Consider the following 24,000-nt stretch of genomic DNA (forward strand, 5'->3'; position numbering starts at 1 on the left):
TAGTGTAAAAATCAAACGATAATGTTTCCTTATTTAAATGACCTCACAATCATTAGGTCATATTAGGTCTCTTATTGGATATGTCATGTTCATTTATTTTATGCTATTTGAAACACCAGTCATAAGTTTCCATATATTATATTTACATTATTATAACACTTGCTGGTCTCATAGCTGGAAAAAAAGACCTTTTTATGTCTGTAGAGATATGAATTTAATACCAAACATTTACATCTCTGCTTTCTAATTTGCTGAAATATGCTAGATTGAGTTTAAATGTGATTTTATGTCAGTTTTCCATCTTTCTTCAGTATTTTCTTGAGCCATTAAAACCAATTTATTGATCAGAAACTCTGAAGTTAATGCAGAAAATGAGACAAATGAAAGCCAACCTACTGAATAATGGGTTTAATTTTAAAATAATCAGTTTTATACAGTTAAATGTTCATGCATATGGTTTTATATTGTAAAATAAGATCCTTAAGTTTACTTTTGTTGTGTTTATTTTTAATTAACTTCCTGTTTAGCGTCTGAATTTTTAGTTAGTTTGCAGTTCAGGAGGAAAAAAAGTTAAAATGAAAAGCACTTTTTATTTATTTATTATTTACTGCTGCTGTTACTTTGCTTAAAACAACAATAAAGCAGATTTTAAGAAGTAGAATAAACATAATTTAACTTATTTATGGTGTATTATTTTATTATAAAACAGATTAAACTGCTGATTCATGAAAAAACTGAAATATTTCTTAGTGTCTTATATTTATGCTCAAATTCATTTAACTCATTAACTGCTTTTTAACTTTTAAATGCTCTAAAAAAAAAAAACCCCAAAAAGTCCAAATTCATATTAAATCAATGTGAGATGTTTTCCAGCAGGTGGCGTCATTTAGCAACATATTGTGTTCATATAGAGCTGCAGATTAAATAAAAGAAGGAAAAAAGAAAAAAAAAAGGCTCATTTCACTCAAAACCATTTTTATTATCATTTCAAGTGTAAAAAAAATTGTTGTAGGCACACAATAATACTTTGATATATGTTTAAAAAGTCTTGGATATACAGAATCTACACTTACATACATACATTTATTATTTATTTATTTATTTATTAAACATTTGAAACTGGGCTGAAGCCGTCGGAGTAGCTTTCATTATATTTGTGTTACATGCAAACTTGCAGCAGTGATGTAGATTTCACTTCACATTCACACCCATGTTTTTCTTTTCTTTCTTTTTTTTATTACAAAAAAACGGAAACATTAAGTGTGATTAAAATAATTTGTTCCCACCAACAACTGTAGATGGGAAGATAGCAGAGATTAGAAAGATGTGAGATCTGTTTCATTCAAGCAGAACAATGTGTTTTAGGAAATGTTCCTTTAACCCTCCTGTTGTCCTCCAGGCAAGGAAGGAATTGAGGAAAAGAAGGAAGGAAAGGAGGGAGGGAGGAAGGAAGAAGGAAGGAAGGAAGGAAAGAAGGAATGGAGGAAGGAAGGGAAGAAATAAGGAAGGAAGGAAGGATGGAGGAAATAAGGAAGGAAGGAAGGAAAGAGGAAAGAAGGAAGGATGGAAAGGAAGGATTGAGGAAAGAAGGAAGGAAGGAAAGAAGGATAGAGGAAAGAAGGAAGGGAGGAAGGTAGGGGGGAGGAAATAAAGGGAGGAAGGAAAGGAAGGAAAGGAGGGAGGAAGGAAGGAAGGAAGGAAAGAAGGAATGGAGGAAGGGAGGGAAGAGGAAGGGAAGGAAGGAAGGATGGAAAGGAAGGAAGGAAGGATGGATGGATGAAAGAAGGAAGGAAGGAAGGATTGAGGAAAGAAGGAAGGAAGGAAAGAAGGATAGAGGAAAGAAGGAAGGGAGGAAGGTAGGGGGGAGGAAATAAAGGGAGGAAGGAAAGGAAGGAAGGGAGGGAGGAAGGAAGGAAGGAAGGAAGGAAGGAAGGAAGGAAGGATGAAGGAAAGAAGGAAAGGGGAAAGAAGGAAGGATGGAAAGGAAGGGAGGAAGGAAGGATGGAGGAAAGAAGGAAGGAAGGAAGGATTGAGGAAAGAAGGAAGGAAGGAAAGAAGGATAGAGGAAAGAAGGAAGGGAGGAAGGTAGGGGGGAGGAAAGAAAGGGAGGAAGGAAAGGAAGGAAGGGAGGGAGGGAGGAAGGAAAGAAGGAAAGAAGGAATGGAGGAAGGGAGGGAAGAGGAAGGGAAGGAAGGAAGGAAGGAAGGAAGGAAAAGAAGGAAGGAAGGAAGGAAAAGAAGGAAGGAAGGAAGGAAGGAAGGAAGGAAGGAAGGAAGGAAGGAAGGAACAGTCAAAACAGACAGGGTCAATTTGACCCGGGAGGACGACAGGAAGGTTAACTCTAAAATCTTCAGGGTGTTAAAAAACAACAGCGAGCTTGAGATGAAACATCGGAGAGTATGGATTAAAAAAAAAAAAGAAAAAAAAAAAGACACTTGTAATAGAAGAAGTTTGGCATTCAGTCTGTACAGTACAAAGTCATTTTAAAAAAAAACAAAAAACTTTTAATCTGAAAGTTAAAATTCAATCCATCATTATAATATAAAGGGACAATAGCACCGCTCCCGCAGAGATGAGACCAGTCACTGGAGCAACTTTCATTTCTAGGAGACAGTTCGGATGCTGAAGTGTGATAATAATCTCGCTCCGCAGTCCGCACTATAGATTTTATTCTCTTCTTCTGTTTCTTTCATATTTATATATCTCACATATCTCACTTTAAAGCAGAGGAGTCAAACTCATCTTCATTCAAAGGGCCACATACAGACCAATTTGATCTGATGTGGGCCGGATCATTAAAAAGATGGAGGGAAAGGAAGGAGGGAAGAAAAAAAAGGAAGGAAGGAATGAAAAGGAGACAGGAAAGAAAGATGGAAGGAAGGAGGGAGGGAGGAAAGATATGATGGACGGACAGAGTGAAGGAAGGAAGAAAGGGAGGAAGGACAGAAGAAAGAGGAAATATGGAAGGAAGGAGGGAAGAAAAAGGGAAAGAAGGAAGGAACGAAAAGGAGACAGGAAAGAAAGATGGAAGGAAGAGGAGGGAGGAAAGATATGATGGACGGACCGGACAGAGTGAAGGAAGGAAGAAAGGGAGGAAGGAAGGACAGAAGAAAGGAAGTAAGAAATGGATGGCAGGAAGGATAAAAGGAACAAAAAGAAAGGGAGGAAGGAAAGAAAGGGAGGAAGGAAACATGGAAGGTAGGACAGATGAAAGGACAGAAGGAAGGAAGGAGGGATGAAAAAAGGAAGGAAGGAAGGAAAAGGAGACAGGAAAGAAAGATGGAAGGAAGAGGGAAGGAAGGAAAGGAAGGGAGGGAGGAAAGAAGGATAGAAGGAAGGGAAGAAGGAAAGGAAGGGAGGGAGGAAAGAAGGATAGAAGGAAGGGAGGAAGGAAAGGAAGGGTGGAAGGAAGGGAGGAAGGAAGGAAGGAAGGAAGGAAGGAAGGAAGGGAAAGAAGGATAGAAGGAAGGGAAGAAGGAAAGGAAGGGAGGGAGGAAAGAAGGATAGAAGGAAGGGAGGAAGGAAAGGAAGGGGTGGAAGGAAGGAGGGAATGGAGGAAGGGAAGGAAAGGAGGGAGGGAGGAAAGAGGGAAGGAAAGAAGGAAGTAGGGAGGGAGGAAAGGAAGGAAGGAAGGAAGGAGAGATGAAAAGAAGGAAGGAAGGAAGGAAGGAAGGAAGGAAGGAGGAAGGAAGGAAGAGGAAAGGAAGGGAGGAAGGAAGGAAGGGAGGAAGGAAGGGAGGGAGGAAAGGAAGGAAGGAAGGAGGGAAGGAAAGGAATAAAAGGAAGGGTGGAAGGAAGGAGGGGAAGGGAGGGAGGGAGGAAAGGAAGGAAGGAAGGAAGGAAGGAAGGAAGGAAGGAAGGAAGGAAGGAGGGAAGACAGGAAGGAAAGTGGGCGGGATTGGACTCCTCGGCGGAAACTCTCATAATTGAATAATCAGCTTAAATAAAGTTCAGCTGCAAAGTTGGATGAACCCCAGGAAGAGTAGCTGTTGCCTGGGTAACAGCTAATGGGGATCCAAATAAACGAAAAAAAAAAAAAAGTTTAATGTTTAATCATTGACGTTAATATTAGGTTAATGATACTGTTTTATTAGCTAGTTTTGGCCACTAGGGGGCAGCAGAACAAGCTAAAAAACACAACATCTGATATATTATCTTATCTTATACTGAGCAGGAAGTGTATAGGGTTTTTTTTTTTTTTGGGGGGGGGGGGGGGGGTCTGTTGCTGCTGGAGACAGGATTGAGGAGCAAAATGATGAGTTAAAGAGGCCGAAGGAAGTAGGGTGGGAGGAAAGGAAGGAAGGGAGGAAGGTAGGAAGGAAGGAAGGAAGGAAGGAAGGGTGGAAGGAAAGGAGGGAGAGAGGAAAGAGGGAAGGAAAGAAGGAAGTAGGGAGGGAGGAAAGGAAGGAAGGAAGGTAGGTAGGAAGAAAGGAAGGAAGGAAGGAAAGAAGGGATGGAGGAAAGAAGGATAGAAGGAAGGGAAGAAAGGAAGGGAGGGAGGAAAGGAAGGAAGGAAGGAAGGAAGGAAAGAAGGGATGGAGGAAAGAAGGATAGAAGGAAGGGAGGAAAGGAAGGGAGGGAAGAAAGGAAGGAAGGAGGGAAGGAAAGGAAGGAAGGAAGGACGGAAGGAAGGAAGGAGGGAGGGAAGGAAGGAAGGAAGGAAGGAGCTGCAGAAACAACAGGAAACAGGAAGTAGATCTCTGTGGATTCATCACTAAGACTCAGAAATAGACTCAGCTTTAACAAACTTGTCAAATCAGCAGTTAGAAACCTAGAAACCAGACACTTGGATTCAATTCTGCAACATCCTACTATCATTTAAAAATCACTACCAGCCCCTTTCATCATCTCTCGAGTTAACGGAGGGGGGGGGGGGGGAGGAGGGAGGGGCTAATATTTGGCGTCTATTGTCCCAAAAGGTTAAATAAGTTCAGCAATGCATGACCACAGACAGACAGCAGGCTCAGCGGCTTCGGACCGAGCCGGGACCGAGCCGGGACCGAGCCTTACAGTGTTTGTACTAACGGACAGAGCAGAGCAACATCGACCACCTGCTCCGGCAGACTGGAGGGTAAAAAAAAAAAATGGAGTTAATACCAGAAACTATAAGATTTAACTTTTTATGCTCGATGTGGAAAGTGAGTTGAGATTAAATGAACTTCTGTTGTGATTTGGTGTTAAAGATTATTTTGGTTCATTTATTTGATTTTTGATTATTTTTCCTCTGAGGTTCAATTAACCCTCCTGTTGTCCTCGAGTCAAGGAAGGAAGGAAAGATGGAAGGATGGAAGAAAGGGAGGATGGAAGGATGGATGGAAGGGAGGAAGGATGGAAGGATGGAAGGAAGGAAGGGAGGAAGAAGGAAGGATGGATGAAGGAAGGAGGGAAGGAAGGAAGGAAGGAAGGAAGGGAGGAAAGAGAGAGGAAGGTAGGAGGCAGGGAGGGAGGAAGAAGAAGGAAAAGAGGAAGGAAAGGAGGAAAGAAGGAAGGACGGAAGGAAAGGAGGAAAGAAAGAAGGAAGGGAGGAAGGAAGGATGGAAGGGAGGAAGAAGAAGGAAAAGAGGAAGGAAGGGAAGAAGGAAAGAAGGAAGGGAGGACAGACAGAAAGAAGGAAGGAAGGAAGGAAGGACAGACAGAAAGAAGGAAGGAAGGAAGGAAGGACAGACAGAAGGAAGGAAGAAAGGGAGGAAAGCAGAAGCAGTCATAACAGACAGGGTCAATTTGACCCAGGAAGACGACAGGAGGGTTAAAAAAGAGAAATTCAATTAATTCTGAATCCTAACATTAAATCATCAGTTTACTTTTAAACACTAAATTAATAAGTTTAAAAGTTTCTGGTATATTTTTGCCTCTTTCACACTAAAGCCGACAAACACACCCAATCAACTTCCTGTTGTTCTCCTGACAGTGATGCTGGTTTTATTTTAATAGTTCAATCTCCTGGTTGGAAGCTCCGAGCGGGACGACCAGGTTGCAGAAATGTTTCAAATCAGACTTAAAAAAAAAAAAAGGCAGCAAATCCTGTGATTCACTTTGTCAGAACCGTTAACCAGCCGAGTCGCAGCGGAGAGACGTCTTCCTGTTTGGTTTTTAATGCGACAAACAAAGCGGAGTCCTTTCTATCTATGATACTTCTAATGCAGCACATTACTACAACCAGAGTCCGAGCCCGCGTTCACACTGCAAACCAAAATCTGATTTTTAGCCGATCTAGATTAGAACCGGATGCTCTTATGAAGTCTGAACAGTCAGAAATCACCTGAGATCCGATTTTTGTAAACCAGATTGAAACTAACTTTGGGAGGTAGTTTCAGATCTCATTTGGACAGATGTGTGTGAGTCTGAACATCCAAACACTCAGATCAGATTTGACTGTCCGTGACATCTCTACGTCTCTACATCTATGACCCGCTTAGTCCAGTTGTCGTTGCTAGGTGATATCACTGGAGGACTTATTCTACACAGTAAATTTTGCAGTGTTAAATCAACACTTAAAGAGTTAAACAGTGTTAAATTTATCTCTTTAAGTGTTGATTTAACACTGCAAAATTTACTGTGTAGTTGTTGTTGCTAGGTGACATCACTGGAGGACTTATTCCAGCTGTTGTTGCTAGGTGATATCACTGGAGGACTTATTCCAGCTGTTGTTGCTAGGTGATATCACTGGAGGACTTATTCCAGCTGTTGTTGCTAGTTGCTAGGTGATATCACTGGAGATCTTATTCCAGCTGTTGTTGCTAGGTGATATCACTGGCAGACTAATTCCAGCTGTTGTTGCTAGGTGATATCACTGGAGGACTTATTCCAGCTGTTGTTGCTAGGTGATATCACTGGAGGACTTATTCTAGTTGTTGTTGCTAGGAGCTCGAGGGTTTGTTGTTGCTGTCGGAATTGTATGACATCACACAATACATGCTAGATGATGTTACCATAGCAACCTGTCAGATTGGTCATTAATGTCTGAACAGAGCCAAATCCCATCTGGACACTTGCTAAAAACAGTGTGGAAGAGTCAGGACTAAAGATCGGATATGAGAAGGAATCAGATTTGCCTGCAGTGTGAACGCAGCCTAAATGATTATGAGTTTAAAATCCTGCCAACATTCAATGATTATATAAAAAAAAAGGGTTTAAATACTCTCCTCTTCTTTATTATTGCAGTAATATTAGTGCTAAATAGTAATAAAACAGATACGTGTGAAGCATAATCCAAAACATGTAACAAAGATTTTTTTTTTTTTTTTTAATTTTTTAAAATATGATAAAGACTCTGCTATTAATATAAAATGATCCTTACAGGACCTAAACGTTGCAGAATCTGGTAAACTATTCAATAAACATCATCTGCGGTTTGCTGTAAAATCAAATCATCCATAAAATATCTGGATATATTTATATTCTGGTGCTCTTAGAGGCGGCTTTCTTTTTAAAAAATGTGATTTATTTAACACGATCACTGATTTGTGATTGATTTTCACCTGATATGGTTTTTAGAGGAAGACTGCAATATGTTTTATGTTTTTCTTCTTGTCAAAAAATCTCATTAAAAGACAAAAGAACAACAATTTAAGTATCATGCATGAATCCAAACCTTCATATTTCTCATTCGACTGTGCAGTAGAGCTCCGTTATTGTTCAAAAACTATGTCCTACTAGCATGAAATACTCACTAGAGGATGAAATGTGGATTCATCCGCCGCTGAAAATAGTCCCCAACAAATTCCACAATGAGTAACATCTAATATGAACTAAAGCTGCAGGAAATCAAAGACCAATTTTAAAATATGAAACTATATATTTATAACTCTTTTTAAGCATTTAACGCCTTCAATAGGAACCAATGGGTTTGGATTTAAGTACTTCAAACAAGGTACTGACTGTTGGTTTTGGTCTTTTCATGGGATTTGTTGACAATAAGAATAATATATAATAAAACTGACTATAGCCTTCATTTATTATTTAATATTTAGATATATTTGGCCACTATCTTCCTGCCATAATCAGCCCAAGTTATCTCTGATACCCATAAATCAAGATCTAGCCTTCAGCCTTACATATCAGCTGATTACAAACCCTTTTATCTTTATATTTAATATTTACATGGTGACATCATAGCCTACTCTTCATGTTTAAAATGTCACTGAACCAATAATTAAGACAATTTAGACAATGTCCATCGTTTAAATCAGGAGGGTCAAACTCATTTTCAATCAAGAAGACAGGAAGGAAAAATGGAAGAAAGGAAGTAAGGAAGGAAGGAGGGAATGGATGAAGAAGCAAGGAAGGAGGGAATGGAGGAAGAAGAAGGAAAGGAGGACGTAGGGAGGGCGAAAAGGAAGGAAGGAAGGAAGGGTGGAAGGTAGGAAGGAGGGAGGGAAGGAAGGAAGGGAGGAAGGTAGGTAGGAAGGAGGGAGGGAGGAAAGAAGGATAGAAGGAAGGGAGAAAGGAAAGGAAGGGAAGAAGAAGGAAGGAGTGAGGAAGAAGGAAGGAAAGGAGGGAGGGAGGAAAGAAGGAGAGAAGGAAGTAAGGAAGGAAGAAAGGAAGGATGGACAGATGGAAGGACAAAAGGAAGGAGGGAAGAAAAGAGGGAAGGAAGGGAGAGGTAGGAAGGAGGAAGGAAAAGAACATAGAAAGGAAAGTGGGCCGGATTGGACTCCTCGGCGGGCCGGTTCTGGCCCACGGGCCTCATGTTTGACCCCCCTGGTTCAAACTGACTGATGGACTGTATAATCTCTATATCTCATAATCTCTCAACGTCATTTCTATATAAAAAAGGCAGTCTGATAAATTCCTGAAATATCTGAGGGATGATGATGAAGATGTTTTTCTTTCCACAGAGACGTACGGTGAGTTATCAGCATCATTTGAGTGTGTCAGTGTCACAGCGGTCCCCCCGTCCACCTCGCTGAGAAAAACAAACGGATCAGTCTGTCGGTTGCCAGGCGACAGCAGACGGTGTGTCTACATGTCGGCCTTGACGAATGAGGCGAACATCCCGTCCTCCTGCTCCAAAAGAGTCTCGGGTTTGTCGTACTCCAAAATGTTCCCTCGCTTCATCACGATGACCAGATCAGCTGTGAGGATGGTGTGGACACGATGCTGCAGGAAAGAAAGGAGGGATGGAACATTAAAGAAAGGAAGGAAGAAAGAAACACATCAAAGCATCATTCTTGTTTGTTATACACCTTTTAACAACCCAATTAGCTCTTTTGAGTAATGTTTCTGTGCCAGTTTTGTTAAAAAGTCTTGTGCTTTTCATTGTGACATGCAAGAAAAATGTCTAATGGAGCTTTTCCACTACACACTTGCGTTTCCACTAGGGGTAGTACCTGGTACCTGCTACTTTTTTAGTAGCAGTGGAAATTTGTCTCCCCTCCCTGACGGTCTCCTGTCTGTATCTTGAAGAAATACGGTACACCTTGTCTAATTCCCACCCCAAGTTTCTTAAGGTCTGGGGACCCTTTATTGACCATATTAGTACATAGACATTAAGTGTCTCACTGGGACCTAATCCAATTGGACTATATTGTATTATGCTGTATTGCATTGTATTGTAATGTGCTGTAATCTGCTTGGTTAAGTTTTTTTTTTTTTTCCTGACCTTCCTTGACCTCTCTGTCTTAGTTATATGGACTTAACCCCTGACGCTCATTAAATTCACCTACGGACATTTTAGTAATTGCACTGATTGACATGCATGTGCAAAATTTAAAAAAAAAGACATCTGGGTTTGTTTTGTGTGCATCTTAACCTTTACACATTTTTTGACATACTTTAAATGAATCCTGCAACAATTATAGACCTTTTTATTAAATCTAACCGCCTCCACATACTAAACTGTGGCCGAATTATAATTATACTGCACTGTCTAAGAGCATGCAGTAAGTTTTTATTTCTTTGGTACCAACCAGGCTGTCAGTGGCAGTAAGGCTTCAGCAGACTCAGACTCAGACTCCAGCTCCGACTCAGCCAAGGAAAGGTACGAGGAAAAGTAGGAAGAAAGGAAGAAAGGAAGAGAAAAGGACGCTGAGGCTGAGCCAAAGTGTGCTGGGCTGATCCAGGTCTACTTGTGAGTCCTCACTAGCACACTGAAGAGGCTCTCCTCCTGTGTTAGCAGGTTGGGACCGGAGTCACACTCCACCAAGATCCCTGAGGAGAAGACCATCACCTGGTCGGCGTCCAAGATAGAGGACACGAGGTGCTGGAGGGGAAGAACGAAGGGACAGAGAGAGGAGAGGAGAGGAGAGGAGAGGAGAGGAGAGGAGAGGAGAGGATAAGAGGAGAGGAGAGGAGAGGAGAAGAGAAAGGAGGTGAGGAGAGGAGAGGAGAGGAGAGGAGAGGAGAGGAGAGGAGAGGAGAGGAGAGGAGAGGAGAGGAGAGAGGAGAGGAGAGGAGAGGAGAGGAGAGGAGAGAGGAGAGGAGAGGAGAGGAGAGAAGAGGAGAGGAGGAGAAGAGAGGAGAGGAGAGAAGAGGAGAGGAGGTAAGTGGAAAGGAGAGGAGAAGAGAGGAGAAGAGAGGAGAGGAGAGGAGAAGAGAGGAGAAGAGAGAAGAAAAGGGGAGAGAGGAGAGGAGAGGAGAGGAGAGGAGAGGTGAGGATAAGAGAGGAGAGGAGAGGAGAGAAGAGAAGAGCAGAGAAGAGAAGAGAGAGGACAGGAGAGGAGAGGAGAGGAGGAGAGAAGAGAGAGGAGAGGAGGAGAGAAGAGAGAGGAGAGGAGAGGAGAAGAGAGGAGAGGAGAGGAGAGGAGAGGAGAAGAGAGGAGAGAAGAGGAGAGGAGAAGAGAAGAGAGGAGAGGAGAGGAGAGGAGGAGAAAGGAAAGGAGAGAAGAGGAGAAGAGAGGAGAGAAGAGGAGAGGAGAGGAGAGGAGAGGAGAAAAGAGGCGAGGAGAAGAGAGAATAGAAGAGGAAAGGAAAGGAGAGGAGAGGAGAGAAGAGGGGAGGAGAGGAGAGAAGAGGGGAGGAGAGGAGAGAAGACGAGAGGAGAGGAGAGGAGAGGAGAGGAGAGGAGAGAAGAGAAGAGGCAAGGAGAAGAGAGAAGAGGGGAGGAGAGGAGAGAAGACGAGAGGAAAGGAAAGGAGAGGAGAGGAGAGAAGAGGGGAGGAGAGGAGAGAGGAGAGGAGAGGAGAAGAGAGGAGAGGAGAGGAGAGGAGAAGAGAGGAGAGGAGAGGAGAGGCGAGGAGAAGAGAGAAGAGAAGAGAAGAGAAGAGAGGAGAGGAGAGGAGAGAAGAGGGGAGGAGAGGAGAGAGGAGAGAAGAGAAGAGAAGAGAAGAGAGGAGAGGAGAGGAGAGGAGAGGAGAGAAGAGGGGAGGAGAAGAGAGGCGAGGAGAAGAGAGAAGAGAAGAGAAGAGAAGAGAGGAGAGGAAAGGAGAGGAGAGAAGAGGCGAGGAGAGGAGAGAAGAGGAGAGGAGAGGAGAGGAGAAGAGAGGAGAGGAGAGGAGAGGAGAAGAGAGGAGAGGAGAGGAGAGGAGAGGAGAGGAGAGGAGAAGAGGAGAAGAGAGGAGAGGAGAGAAGAGGAGAGGAGGTAAGTGGAAAGGAGAGGAGAAGAGAGGAGAAGAGAGGAGAGGAGAGGAGAAGAGAGGAGAAGAGAGAAGAAAAGGGGAGAGAGGAGAGGAGAGGAGAGGAGAGGAGAGGAGGGGAGAGGTGAGGATAAGAGAGGAGAGGAGAGGAGAGAAGAGAAGAGCAGAGAAGAGAAGAGAGCGGACAGGAGAGGAGAGGAGAGGAGGAGAGAAGAGAGAGGAGAGGAGAGGAGAAGAGAAGAGAGGAGAGGAGAGGAGAGGAGAGGAGAAGAGAGGAGAGAAGAGGAGAGGAGAAGAGAAGAGAGGAGAGGAGAGGAGAGGAGAGGAGAGGAGGAGAAAGGAAAGGAGAGAAGAGGAGAGGAGAGGAGAGAAGAGGCGAGGAGAAGAGAGAATAGAAGAGGAAAGGAAAGGAGAGGAGAGGAGAGAAGAGGGGAGGAGAGGAGAGAAGACGAGAGGAGAGGAGAGAAGAGGAGAGGAGAGAAGAGAAGAGGCAAGGAGAAGAGAGAAGAGGGGAGGAGAGGAGAGAAGACGAGAGGAAAGGAAAGGAGAGGAGAGGAGAGAAGAGGGGAGGAGAGGAGAGAGGAGAGGAGAGGAGAAGAGAGGAGAGGAGAGGAGAGGAGAGGAAAGAAGAGGAGAGGAGAAGAGAAGAGAAGAGAGGAGAGGAGAGGAGAGGAGAGGAAAGAAGAGGAGAGGAGAAGAGAAGAGAAGAGAGGAGAAGAGAGGAGAGGAGAGGAGAGGAGAGGAGAGGAGAGGAGAGGAGAGGAGAGGAGAGGAGAGGAGAGGAGGGTGAGGTGAGGAGAGGAGAGGAGAGGAGAGAAGAGGAGAGGAGGAGAGGAGAGGAGAGGAGAGAATAGAAAAGGAAAGGAGAGGAGAGGAGAGGAGAGAAGAGGCGAGGAGAGAAGAGAAGAGAAGAGAAGAGGTGAGGAGAGGAGAGGTGAGAATAGAAGTGGAGAGGTGAGAAGAGGGGAGGAGAGGAGAGAGGAAGGAGAGAGAGAAGAGAAGAGAAGAGAGAGAGAGAAGAGAAGAGAAGAGAAGAGAAGAGAAGAGAGGAGAAAAGACGAGAGGAGAAAAGACGAGAGGAGAGGAAAGGAGGGGAGGAGAGAAGAGAAGAAGAGAAGAGAAGAGAGAGGAGGAGAGGTGAGGAGAGGAGTGGAGAGGAGAGGAGAGAGAGGAGAGGAGAGGTGAGAAGAGGAGAGGAGAGGTGAGAAGAGAGGAGAGGAGAAGAGAGGAAAGGAAAGGAAGGAATGGAAAGGAAAGGAAAGGAAAGGAAAGGAAAGGAAAGGAAAGGAAAGGAAGGAAAGGAAAGGAAAGGATGAGAGCGAAAGAAAAGCAAGAGCAAGGAGTTTGGAAAGCAAGTGCACATATAGTAGGAAGAGTAGCAGGAAGTAAAGATGGAAAGGATGGATTGGAAGAGGAAGTAAAGAGAGGAAGAGACAGTATCACACACACACAGAGATATAAAGAAGTCAGAAAAGGAAACAAGTGGCCAAGAGGACTGACTCTACACACATTAAAAGACACTAAATACATAAACTGGGTTAGACACTAAGAAGGGAAATAGTAAGTGAGGGGGAAACAAATGCAGGAAAAGGAAAATAGGAACCTCAGCTGTCGGGAGTTTAATAAAAGTCTTATATGGATAAAAGTTTGTGTTAAACTCCGGACTGAGAGACTTACTGCGATGGTGACAACTGTTCTGTCTGCGAAGGCTGTCATCACAACTTTCTGTAAGATGTTCTCCTGAAGGAAGGAAAGAAGAAGAAGAAGAAGAAGAGAAGAAGAAGAAGAAGAAGTTATTATTTGAGAGGTGATGATAAGTAGTGTAGCACTGTAGTCATGTTATGTAGCTTTGAAAGGCACATTTAAATAAAATGCATCATTATTAATATTAGTATTTGCACCATGTCAAATGGTGTAACCACAAAAAAAAGATAAATATTAAATGTTTTATCCACCTAGAAAGAAAGAAAGAAAAAAAGAAAGAAAGAAAGAATAAGAAGTAGGAGGAAAGAAAGAAAGAAAGGAAAAAAGAAAGAAAGAATAAGAAGTAGGAGGAAAAAAAGAAAGAAAGAAAGAAAGAAAGAAAGAAAGAACAAGTAGGAGGAAAGAAAGAAAGAAAGAAAGAAAGAAGAAAGAAAGAACAAGAAGTAGGAGGAAAGAAAGAAAGAAAGAAAGAAAGTAAGAAAAAAAGAAAGAAAGAAAGAAGAAAGAAAGAACAAGTAGGAGGAAAGAAAGAAAGAAAGAAAGAAAGAAGAAAGAAAGAACAAGAAGTAGGAGGAAAGAAAGAAAGAAAGAAAGAAAGAAGAAAGAAAGAACAAGAAGTAGGAGGAAAGAGAAAGAAAGAAAGAAAGAAAGAAAGAAAGAAAGAAAGGTGTAACCACAGCAGAATGATAGATATTAAATATTTTATCCACCTACAGTGTATTTAAGTGGACTTATACTAATAATGACTGTAATTGGTTCCTGGTCTCCATGGTTACCCAGATTAAATATAATATTTAGAACAATAGTATTCCATTAGCTTTATTTAATATAAAAGTTATAATGTAAGATCATGCCAAACTAGTTGATATGCTGTTTTATTGACTATTTACTGTTTTTATGGTTACACCACTTAGACATTTTTACCATAATCCTCTAATATATTCTCTCTAAATGGATTAAAAGCAGAAATTTGATGCTGAGTCCACAAAAAAATAAAATGTGTGCAAGTTATTCATACGTTTATTTTCACATTTTAACCCTTTAAATTTGACTAAACGCACCGTTGCCATGTCGATAGACGCTGTGGCTTCGTCCATGATGAGGATGCTGCTCTTTCGGACGAACGCTCTCGCCAAACAGAAGAGTTGCCTCTGACCGACGCTGAAGTTCTCTCCTCCTTCTGTCACGACCGCGTCTAGAAAATTAAAACACATAAAATACATTTAATACATCCGTTTATTCTACTTCCACTTATCCTTCCAGCTGGACTCCTAACCCTGCAAAAATACATCCAATTAACCCTCCTGTTGTCCTCGAGTCAAGGAAGGAAAGGAAGGAAGGAAGGAAGGAAGGAAGGAAGGAAGGAAGGAAGGATGGAAGGAAGGAAGGAAGGAAGGAAGGAAAGATGGAAGGAAGGAAGGATGGAAGGAAAGATGGAAGAAAGGAAGAATGGAAAGAAGGAAAGAAGGAAGGAAGGAGGGAAGGAACGAAGGAAAGAAGGAGGAAAGGAAAGGAAAGAAGGATGGATGGAGGAGGGTTAGAAAGAAAGGTAGGAGGGAGCTAGGAAGGGAGGAAAGGAAAAGAGGAAGGAAGGAAGGGAGGAAGGACAGAGGAAAGAAGGAAGGAGGGAAGGAAAGAAGGAAGGAAGGAAGGAAGGGAGGAAGGAGGGAAGGAAAGAAGGAAGGAAGGAAGGAAGGAAGGAAGGAAGGAAGGAAGGAAGGAAAGCAGGAAAGAAGGAACAGTTAAAGCAGACGGGGGTCAATTTGACCCGGGAGGACGACAGGAAGGTTAAACATTATCATGAAGTATTATATTGGTATTTCCTCTTCCTTCCTTCCTTCCTCGTGGTGCTAATCCGTACCTAATCCTCCAGGAAGAGCTTTCACCATGTTCTTCAGCTGAGCGATCTCTAGCGCCTCCCAGAGTCGATCATCGGTGCACGTTCTCTCCGGATCGAGGTTAAACCTGCAAAGAAAGACAAAAAAAGACAAAGAAAAGGCTCTCAGGTTTCCATCAGCAGCTCTAGATTTATATTATTATAAACACAAACCAGTAAAATGATTATAAAGATATAAAAGTCTATTTTTGTCTGTTTTAGAAACATCAGCAACTATTTTGATTGAATAGTAGCCTTTTTCTTTAACCCTCCAGTTGTCCTCTGGTCAAGGAAGGGAGGAAAGAAGGAAGGAAGGAAGGAAGGAAGGAAGGAAGGAAAGGAGGAAGGAAGGCAGGAAGGAAGGAAAGAAGGAAGGAAGGAAAGAAGGACGGACGGAGGAGGGTTAGAAAGGAAAAGAGGAAGGGAGGAAGGAAAGAAGGACGGAGGAAAGAAGGAAGGGAGGAAAGAAGGAAGGGAGTAAGGAGGGAGGGAGGAAAGATGGAAGGAAGTAAGGAGAGAAGGAAGGGAGGAAGGAAGGAAAGGAGTAAGGAGGGAGGGAGGGAGGGAGGAAAGGAGTAAGGAGGGAGGGGGGAAGGAAAGAGGAAGGGAGGGAGGGGGGAAGGAAAGAGGAAGGAAGGACGGACGGAAGGAAGGAAGGAAGGAAGGAAGGAAGGCAGGAAGGAAGGAAAGGAGTAAGGAGTAAGGAGGGAGTGAGGAACGAAGGAAGGAAGGCAGGAAGAAGGAAAGGAGTAAGGAGGGAGGGAGGAAGGAAAGTTTATTTTATCATCAAAATGAGTTTATGAGCAGATCTCTACTAAATAAAGATAAGACTGTTTTAAACTAATAAAACATTAAATCCTCTTTTCTTTGCTTCAGTTGAAAGTTTCCAAAACAGGATGAAGTGATGAAGTGAAAGCATGACTCCGTGGATATGAAATAAGAGCGATGGTGAGTTATTTGTTTTCTGGCTGCGGTCTTGGCAGCTGCAGACGAGGCTAAAGGTTGATTTGAAAACGGACCAAATAAAACATTTTGGATTTATTTTTGTTGATCAGGAAGTTTAGAGACATTCAGTCCTTATGCTATAATAATATATTAAAGAGAAGACATTCAGTCCTTATGCTATAATAATATATTACAGAGAAGACATTCAGTCCTTATGCTATAATAATATATTAAAGAGAAGACGTTCAGTCCTTATGCTATAATAATATATTAAAGAGAAGACATTCAGTCCTTATGCTATAATAATATATTACAGAGAAGACATTCAGTCCTTATGCTATAATAATATATTAAAGAGAAGAAGACGTTAAATAATACAAGTTCACGTCTTCATTACATCCCAACATGACGAGGAAATGGAACAAAACTGCAAATAAAAAAGGGATCCTGCTCGACTGATACTGATAATAATGAGTAAAAACATTATTATGAATACAAGGAAGGAAGGAAGGAAGGAAGGAAAGGAGTAAGGAGGGAGGGAGGGAGGGAGGAAAGGAGTAAGGAGGGAGGGGGGAAGGAAAGGAGGAAGGAAGGAAGGAAGGAAGGAAAGGAGGAAGGAGGGAAGGAGGTAGGGAGGGAAGGAGGGAGGAAGGAAGGGAGGAAGGAAAGGAGTAAGGAGGGAGGGAGGGAGGGAGGGAGGAAGGAAGGAAGGAAGGAAGGAAGGAAGGAGGGAGGGAGGAATGAAGAAAGGAAGGAAGGAAAAGGGGAAGGAAGGAAGGAGGGAGGAAGGGAGGAAAGGAAAAGAGGAAGGAAGGAAGGAAAGAAGGACAGAGGAAAGAAGGACGGAAGGAAGGAAGGAAAGAAGGATGGAAGGAAGGGAGGGAGGAAGGTAAAAAGAAGGGGAGGAAGGAAGGACGGAAAGGAGGGAGGAAAGGAGTAAGGAGTAAGTAAGGAAGGAAGGAAGGAAAGGAGTAAGAAGGGAGGGAGGGAGGAAGGAAGGAAGGAAGGATGGAAGGAAGGAAAGGAGTAAGGAGGGAGGAAGGAAAGGAGGGAGGAAGGAAGGAAGGAAGTATAGAAGGAGGGGAAGAACAAAGAAAAAAATATTTTAACTATAATCTTTATGGTATCCATATAAAAGTAAATATGTATATATATGTATTTTTTCACATGTGAATTTAATCATTATAAATAACTATAAATAATACAACACAACAAAAAATGCACATAATATATTAAATTTGAAGTAAGAATTAAGAAAAAAGGGATTAAATAGAAATAAAATGCCTCCTGTATAATTTTAAATGGGTCAATATTGTGTCTGATTCTGGCTCTAATTATTAGTGTGTGTTTGTTTTTGATACTAAACCTCCCTCTTCCCTCTTCCCTCTTCTTCTGGCTCCCGCTGAGCTTTTCAGTATTAAATGTCGAAGTAATCAACGATGTGACAAATCTGCCGAGATGTGCGAGATTTCCGAGAGTTAGTCAGTCAGCGAGCGTGTGTGTGTGTGTGTGTGTGTGTGTGTGTGTGTGTGTGTGTGTGTGTGTGTGTGTGTGTGTCCGAAAAACATCACGGCAACATTTAAGATAACAGTGTGAAACAGTTACTGTCGATCATTCACCCTCGGAGGCTTACGCATTCACATAAACAAGAGCCGCTGGAAATGCCAAGAAAGACACACACACACACACACACACACACACACACACACACACACACACACACACACACACACACACACACACACACACACACACACACACACACACACACACACACACACACACACACACACACACAATTATCTATCTGTCCAAACAAACAGCACATGCTCTTTTGTCTTTTATAACAAACACAGAGTCACTGTATGAGCCAGTAACACAAACACACAGGAGGTTGTGAGTGTGTGTGTGTGAGTGTGTGTGTGTGTGTGTGTGTGTGTGTGTGTGTGTGACAGAGAAGAAGAAGAAGAAGAAAAGACCTTCGCAGGGTCCTTCATCCCTTTTCAACGACCCCTCCGATCCAGTGACGTCTGTGACAAGAGTCAGATTAGGTCTGGGCCAGAGTTCCCACTGTGCTGTCAACCACTAACCCCACAGCTGGGACTTTGTGTCGTCATGTGACCAAAACGCCTTTCAGCACCAAACACCGACCGGCCGGCCAAGAGGATTTCATTTTATCATTTATTTATTTATTTATTCACTTGTTGCAGCAGTTTGGGTTTTGTTGCTTTTCCATGAATTCTATTATATGCATTTATTATAGGATACATACATATTACTGTTTCTCTCTAATCTGTGAATCCACCTTAAATTGCTTTAGTGTTTAAGGTGGATTCACAGATCTGTTGTTTTCTATGTCTTTATTGCGTCTACTTATTCCTATGAAAGGTGCTATACTAAGTAAATGTATTATTATCAGTATTATCATTATTATTATTAAGACATTCCCATCAACCTCATCTATACTTTGTTTTGTGCTAACATGCTAACATGCTAATATGATAAACCTGGAAGTGCGCCAATTTGACATAGTGGCCAAACTGTGGAATTACAACTTCTTATTTATCTATTTATTTATTCACTTGTTGCAGCAGTTTGGGTTTTTGTTGCTTTTCCATGAATTCTATTATATGCATTTATTATAGGATACATACATATTACTGTTTCTCTCTAATCTGTGAATCCACCTTAAATTGCTTTAGTGTTTAAGGTGGATTTATTCCTATGAAAGGTGCTATTCTAAATAAATTTATTATGATCATTATCATTGTTATTATTAAGTCATTCCCATCAACCTCATCTGTGCTTTGTTTTGTGCTAACCTTCTAATATGAGGGAAGTGCGCCAATTTTACATAGTGGCCAAACTGTGGAATTACAACTTTTGGACAAACGCCAAAAAAACACATTTTCCGTGCATACAACTATAAAACAGTGGAATGTGAAAATGACTTTGATCCATTCAGTAAAACCACATTTCAAAAGTCTATAAGTAATTACTTTATTCCCATTTAAGTTAGCTGGAAGGCTAAACTTGACATTAGCTGTCTCAGCTAGCAGAAGCATGCTCGATGGGTGCTGGGATTTATAGATTAGAGGACAGTGATCGATAGACACATGACCTCAACACCACATCAACAATCTGCAAAAAAAGCCTGCAGAGATTATTCTTTCTGCACAGACTAAATTACTTTAATGTTGACAAGATTTTGATGGTTTTATTTTATAAATCCTCAATTGAGTCCATTTTAAGATTTGGCTTAATTTCGTTTTAAGGAAACAAAAATCGTCTGTTCAAAATTGTGAAGGAAGCCAGTAAGATAATCATCATGCAGCTCTCTCTCTCTTTCTCTTTATGTCTCTCTCTCTCTTTATGTCTCTCTCGCTCTCTCTTTCTTTCTCTTTATGTCTCTCCCTCTCTCTCTCTCTTTATGTCTCTCTCTCTCTTTCTCTCTTTCTCTTTATGTGTCTCTCTCTCTTTCTCTTTATGTGTCTCTTTCTCTTTATGTCTCTCTCTCTTTGTCTCTCTCTCTCTCTCTTTCTCTCTATGTCTCTCTCTCTCTCTCTCTGTCTGTCTCTCTCTCTCTTTATGTCTCTCTCTCTCTCTCTCTTTCTCTTTATGTCTCTCTTTCTCTTTATGTCTCTCTCTCTCTCTCTTTCTGTCTCTCTCTCTCTCTCTTTCTCTTTATGTCTCTCTCTCTCTTTCTCTTTATGTCTCTCTCTCTCTCTTTCTGTCTCTCTCTCTCTCTCTTTCTCTTTATGTCTCTCTCTCTCTCTTTATCTCTTTCTCTTTATGTCTCTCTCTCTCTCTTTCTCTTTATGTCTCTCTCTCTCTCTCGCTCCCTCCCTCTCTCAGAGATCTTTGACAGGCTTGTTTTAAAGAAGAAAGCACGGTCGATCTTGTCCAGCTCTGATCACCTACTTTTGGAAGAATTCATTCCTCTGCCATCTGGACGGAGATTTAGGCCTCGAGCACCACCACATAGCTACGAATGTTCCTTCGTCCCAATCAATGCAGTTAACTCGTACAACCCCTAAAACAACATTTCTACTCTTGTTCCGATTGTGATTGCTCTTATCAAGTTAGGTTGTGCTGTATGCTGAGATGATGTTTGTTATGTCATCATGTGTTTATTTATTTATTTATTTATTCATGGTTGATGTGTTATTTCCTCTCGAGGGACAATAAAGCTCTGAACTGAACTGAGATTATGCTTTTTATGTTTTCAGGAAGTAGCTTTTTTTGGGTTTCATGCACCACTGAACAACTTCCATAGAAATCTACATCTACTGGAAGAAAGTTTGTAAGGTGCTGTCCACAATACTCTCTAAGCAGATTCCTTTTTCCTTTTCCATTTACCATTCACCATTTTACTACTTAACCCTTTATAGGACACTCATTGAAAGGAAGGGAGGAAGGATGGATGGATGGAAGGAAGGAAGGAGGGAGGAAGGAAAGGAAGGAAGGACGGAGGAAAGAAGGAAGGACGGAGGAAAGAAGGAAGGAAGGAAGGTAGGGGGGAGGAAAGAAAGAGAGAAGGAGGGAGGGATGAAGGGAAGAAAGAAGGAAGGAAGGAAGAAGAAAGGGGAATGGAGGAAGGAAAGAAGGAAGGGAGGAGAGAAGGAGGGAGGGAGGAAGGACAGATGGAAGGAAGGAAAGGAAGGAAGGACGGAGGAAATAAGGAATGAGGGAGGGAGAAAGGAAAAGAGGAAGGGAAGAAAGAAGGCAGGGAGGAAGGAAAGGAAGGAAGGAAGGAAGGATATTTTGGGAGATTTACAGAAGTTACCAAATATAATTATTTGCCCAATAAAGGGTTAACGATTCCTCCAGTTTGGACCTACCTGTTATACATAGACGTCTTTTTCTGGCAGGCCTCACTGCCGCCAAAAGACTAATAGCATGCAGATGGAAACCTCCCCATTAGACTATATAGATATAGCCATCATGGAACGCTGGGCTGAGAAGTTACATCAATGCAACCCTAACTGGGGATTTCCACTGGGTCCGTCAACGGCGCGGAACGGCTGTGCTACGGTTTAGCTCCGTCCTCTGCCCGGCGTCAACTCACACCGGGAGCGTTACAGCAGCGGAGCTCTGGTAGAGAAAGCTGCCTTTTAAAATGAAGTTGCACTGTTAATACAGTAATTACGGCAGCCCAATCAAATCCGAACGAGTGCCTTTAGTCTACCGTAATTACTGTAGTAGCAGCACAACTAAATGGCCCGATTTTGTTAACTTGCTCAATTTTGGTTGATTTGGTAATTTTCTTTGATTTTTGTGCTTATCCCATCTGTCAGTAGGCTACGTAGCTAGATGGAGTCTTTATCTGTCTGTTTTATTCCTGTTTGTTGCTGAAATACGATCGGGAGGCTGCACGGGTTGTTTTATTTTGAAAAACGGAGGTTTTATTACGCTGATTCAGTGTCGGACTTCCTGTTTGGTGCAATCTGCTCTGTTGAGCTCCGTCAAAAATAGAAATGCTACCTATTGATAGCGCTGCGGCGCGGGAGCCGCTGCTGGGACGTTGCTGACACGCTGCTGAAACGTTCCCGGTGGAGACACTCTCATTGATTATAGTGTTACCTATCAGCTCCGGTGACCACGGCGCAGCTGTAACGCGCCGCTGCCGGACTCAGTGGAAATTGGGCTTAACCCTAACCCATTTCTTACTGGGATGACTCTATCATCACTTTAAAATCATTATTATAGTCATCTTTGGTTCCGACTTTGGGTCCTGGGGGTGGGTGGGTTGGGGTTGTTGTACTCTATTTTATTCATATGGCCCGACCTCCTTTCAAAGGTGGAATAGACACAGTGGATTCTGAGGTCAATGTTAGTAGCAGCTTGATTAAGTGCTTTGGGTTGCTGTCCATTTATAGGGTTTACTTGTATATGTGCTTATATATAAAGATGTATTGGTACAATTATATGTTTGTTTCTGTTCATAGTAACCATAGTAACCCAAGAAATCTACATCCATGGATGAACATTAAACCTTCTTAGCACCAGCATGTTTGCATCATTATTGTGAATCCTCTGTTGAGCTGTAATCCCCATCAACCGTCAAATAGTACGTTAACCCTTAAACAGACAACGTGCACCAGGAGATACAGACTCTTTAACCTTCCTGTTGTCCTCCCGGGTCCTTCCTCTGTCCTTCCTCTGTCCTTCCTTCCTTCCTTCCTTCTATCCTTCCTTCCTTCCTTCCTTCCTCAGATCTAAGTTCAGCTGTTAGGGTAAATGTTCCCTCCTTCTGTCCTTTTTTCCTTCCTTCCTTCCTTCCTTCCTTCCTTCCTTCATCTGTCCTTCCTTTCTTTCTTCCTTCCTCCCTCCTTTCCTTCCTTCCTCCCTCCTTTCCTTCCTTCTTCCTCCCTTCCTTCCCTTCCCTTCCTCCCTCCTTTCCTTCCTTCTTCCCTCCTTTCCTTCCTTCTTCCCTCCTTTCCTTCCTACCTTCCTCCCTCCTTCCTTTCCTTCCTTCTTCCTCCCTTGCTTCCCTTCCTTCCTTCCTCCTTTCCTTCCTTCTTCCCTCCTTTCCTTCCTTCCTTCCTTCCTTCCTTCCTTACTTTAGGTGCAAATGACATAACTAGTAAGGCCTGTTTAAGGGTTAACATGCATCTGAGTGAGTTTCCTGTTCTTGGTTTTGATCATATTCTCCACTGAACATGAGAAACCTGGTTAATCACATCCCTGTCTCCAGGTTTTCTAATCATCTGTGTTTTTTGATCTCTCCACATCTCAGTCGGCTCTTTTTTTGTTCTCTGTTCTGACAGAGAACGACGAGGATCCGGTGTTTACATGCCAAAGTATCCTGGTTTCTCTTTGGGAGGACTTCAGGTAGCAGATCCAGCAGGCTTTTTAAAAAGGTTAAGCGAACACCTGACCACGATCATAACCAGAAGTCTTAGTCCACTTTAAACAAACTCAAACACATGCAGAGAAGGAGATGATGCTGCAAGTGGTTTTAATTAGCTGTCAAGTGAATGTAAAAAATAAAAATCTCAACTTTAATCTGACTCTTAACAGTTCAGGATTTCTCCTTTCAACCAGGTGGGGAGTTCAAGTCCTCTGAAATGAGGCCAACCAGGAAGTAACTTAGAACTGCATTCTATCAAAAGGCCACCAGGGGGCGACTGTCTCTATACAAGTCAATGGAGAATTCACCAACTTCTCACTTGATTTCTAACCTCAGTAAACGTTTTCAAAATGTGTTTATGGTCTCAATCGCTAGTTTAAAGCCTTCTTCAATGCAGTATGATGTTCATTTGGGACATTTTGGCCTCCCTGATTTTATATGTGACGATAAAGCAGGGTATGCATTAGGGCGTGGCTACGTCCTGATTGACAGGTTGATTGCCCAATGTCCTCGAGATCCAGCCCTCGCAACCATAGCAACCTCCCCGCTCCGCCCATGGCCCCGCCTCATACCCATATAAGTAGAATCCGTGTTTTTTATTTTTCCCAGCATGCACCTGAAATTTTCAAGATGGCGCTGCCTAGATTTGAAACTATTGGCTTCCGAGCAGCAGTCCACAAACCAATGGGTGACGTCACGGATGTTACGTCCATTTCTTTTATACAGTCTATGGTCCCAACAGGTGAAAATGTAATTAAGGTTTATTTTTAGACATTTAATTACTAATGACCTGCTGTTGCATCAGTTTATCAGAAGAAGCGGTCTGTCTGCGCTACCTTTTGAAGGCTTTCACATCGTTTACTCTCTTTTTTTTTTCCCCCTCTTTTGCTTCGGACAGATTTATTTGAAGTTTCAGGACAGGCTATTAAGAAGCCTCCCAGGTTTATTATGATCTGAGAGTCCTCTCAACATAATTTAAAATCCTCCTGTGCCACAGTGTTATGGTTGGTTACACAAGAATATAAACAGGAAGATTTTTCCTTTGTGTGAGCAGTGGAAGGAGCTAATCTCAATACTTCACATGACGGTATTTAAGAAAGGTTTAAGGT

At 42.3% G+C, this 24,000-nt stretch overlaps 2 protein-coding genes across 2 annotated transcripts in view; both read right to left on the reverse strand.

The window, feature by feature from the left end:
* The window catches only part of kcnj8 (potassium inwardly rectifying channel subfamily J member 8), a 9,789-nt gene extending 8,577 nt beyond the window's left edge, over nt 1-1,212 (reverse strand). Inside the window, exon 1 of the mRNA XM_053313799.1 lies at nt 1,196-1,212. Coding sequence (XP_053169774.1) covers nt 1,196-1,212 — 17 coding nt within the window. The remainder of the gene's footprint in view (nt 1-1,195) is intronic.
* Nucleotides 1,213-8,961: 7,749 nt separating this feature from the next.
* Nucleotides 8,962-24,000, reverse strand: part of abcc9 (ATP-binding cassette, sub-family C (CFTR/MRP), member 9) — a 100,391-nt gene continuing 85,352 nt past the window's right edge. The window contains 4 exon segments of the mRNA XM_053343966.1: nt 8,962-9,099; nt 13,191-13,253; nt 14,279-14,412; nt 15,079-15,182. Of these exon segments, the coding sequence (XP_053199941.1) occupies nt 8,962-9,099; nt 13,191-13,253; nt 14,279-14,412; nt 15,079-15,182 (439 nt within the window).

This window comes from Scomber japonicus, chromosome 23 (assembly GCF_027409825.1).
Source record: "Scomber japonicus isolate fScoJap1 chromosome 23, fScoJap1.pri, whole genome shotgun sequence".
Taxonomy (NCBI): Eukaryota; Metazoa; Chordata; class Actinopteri; order Scombriformes; family Scombridae; genus Scomber; species Scomber japonicus.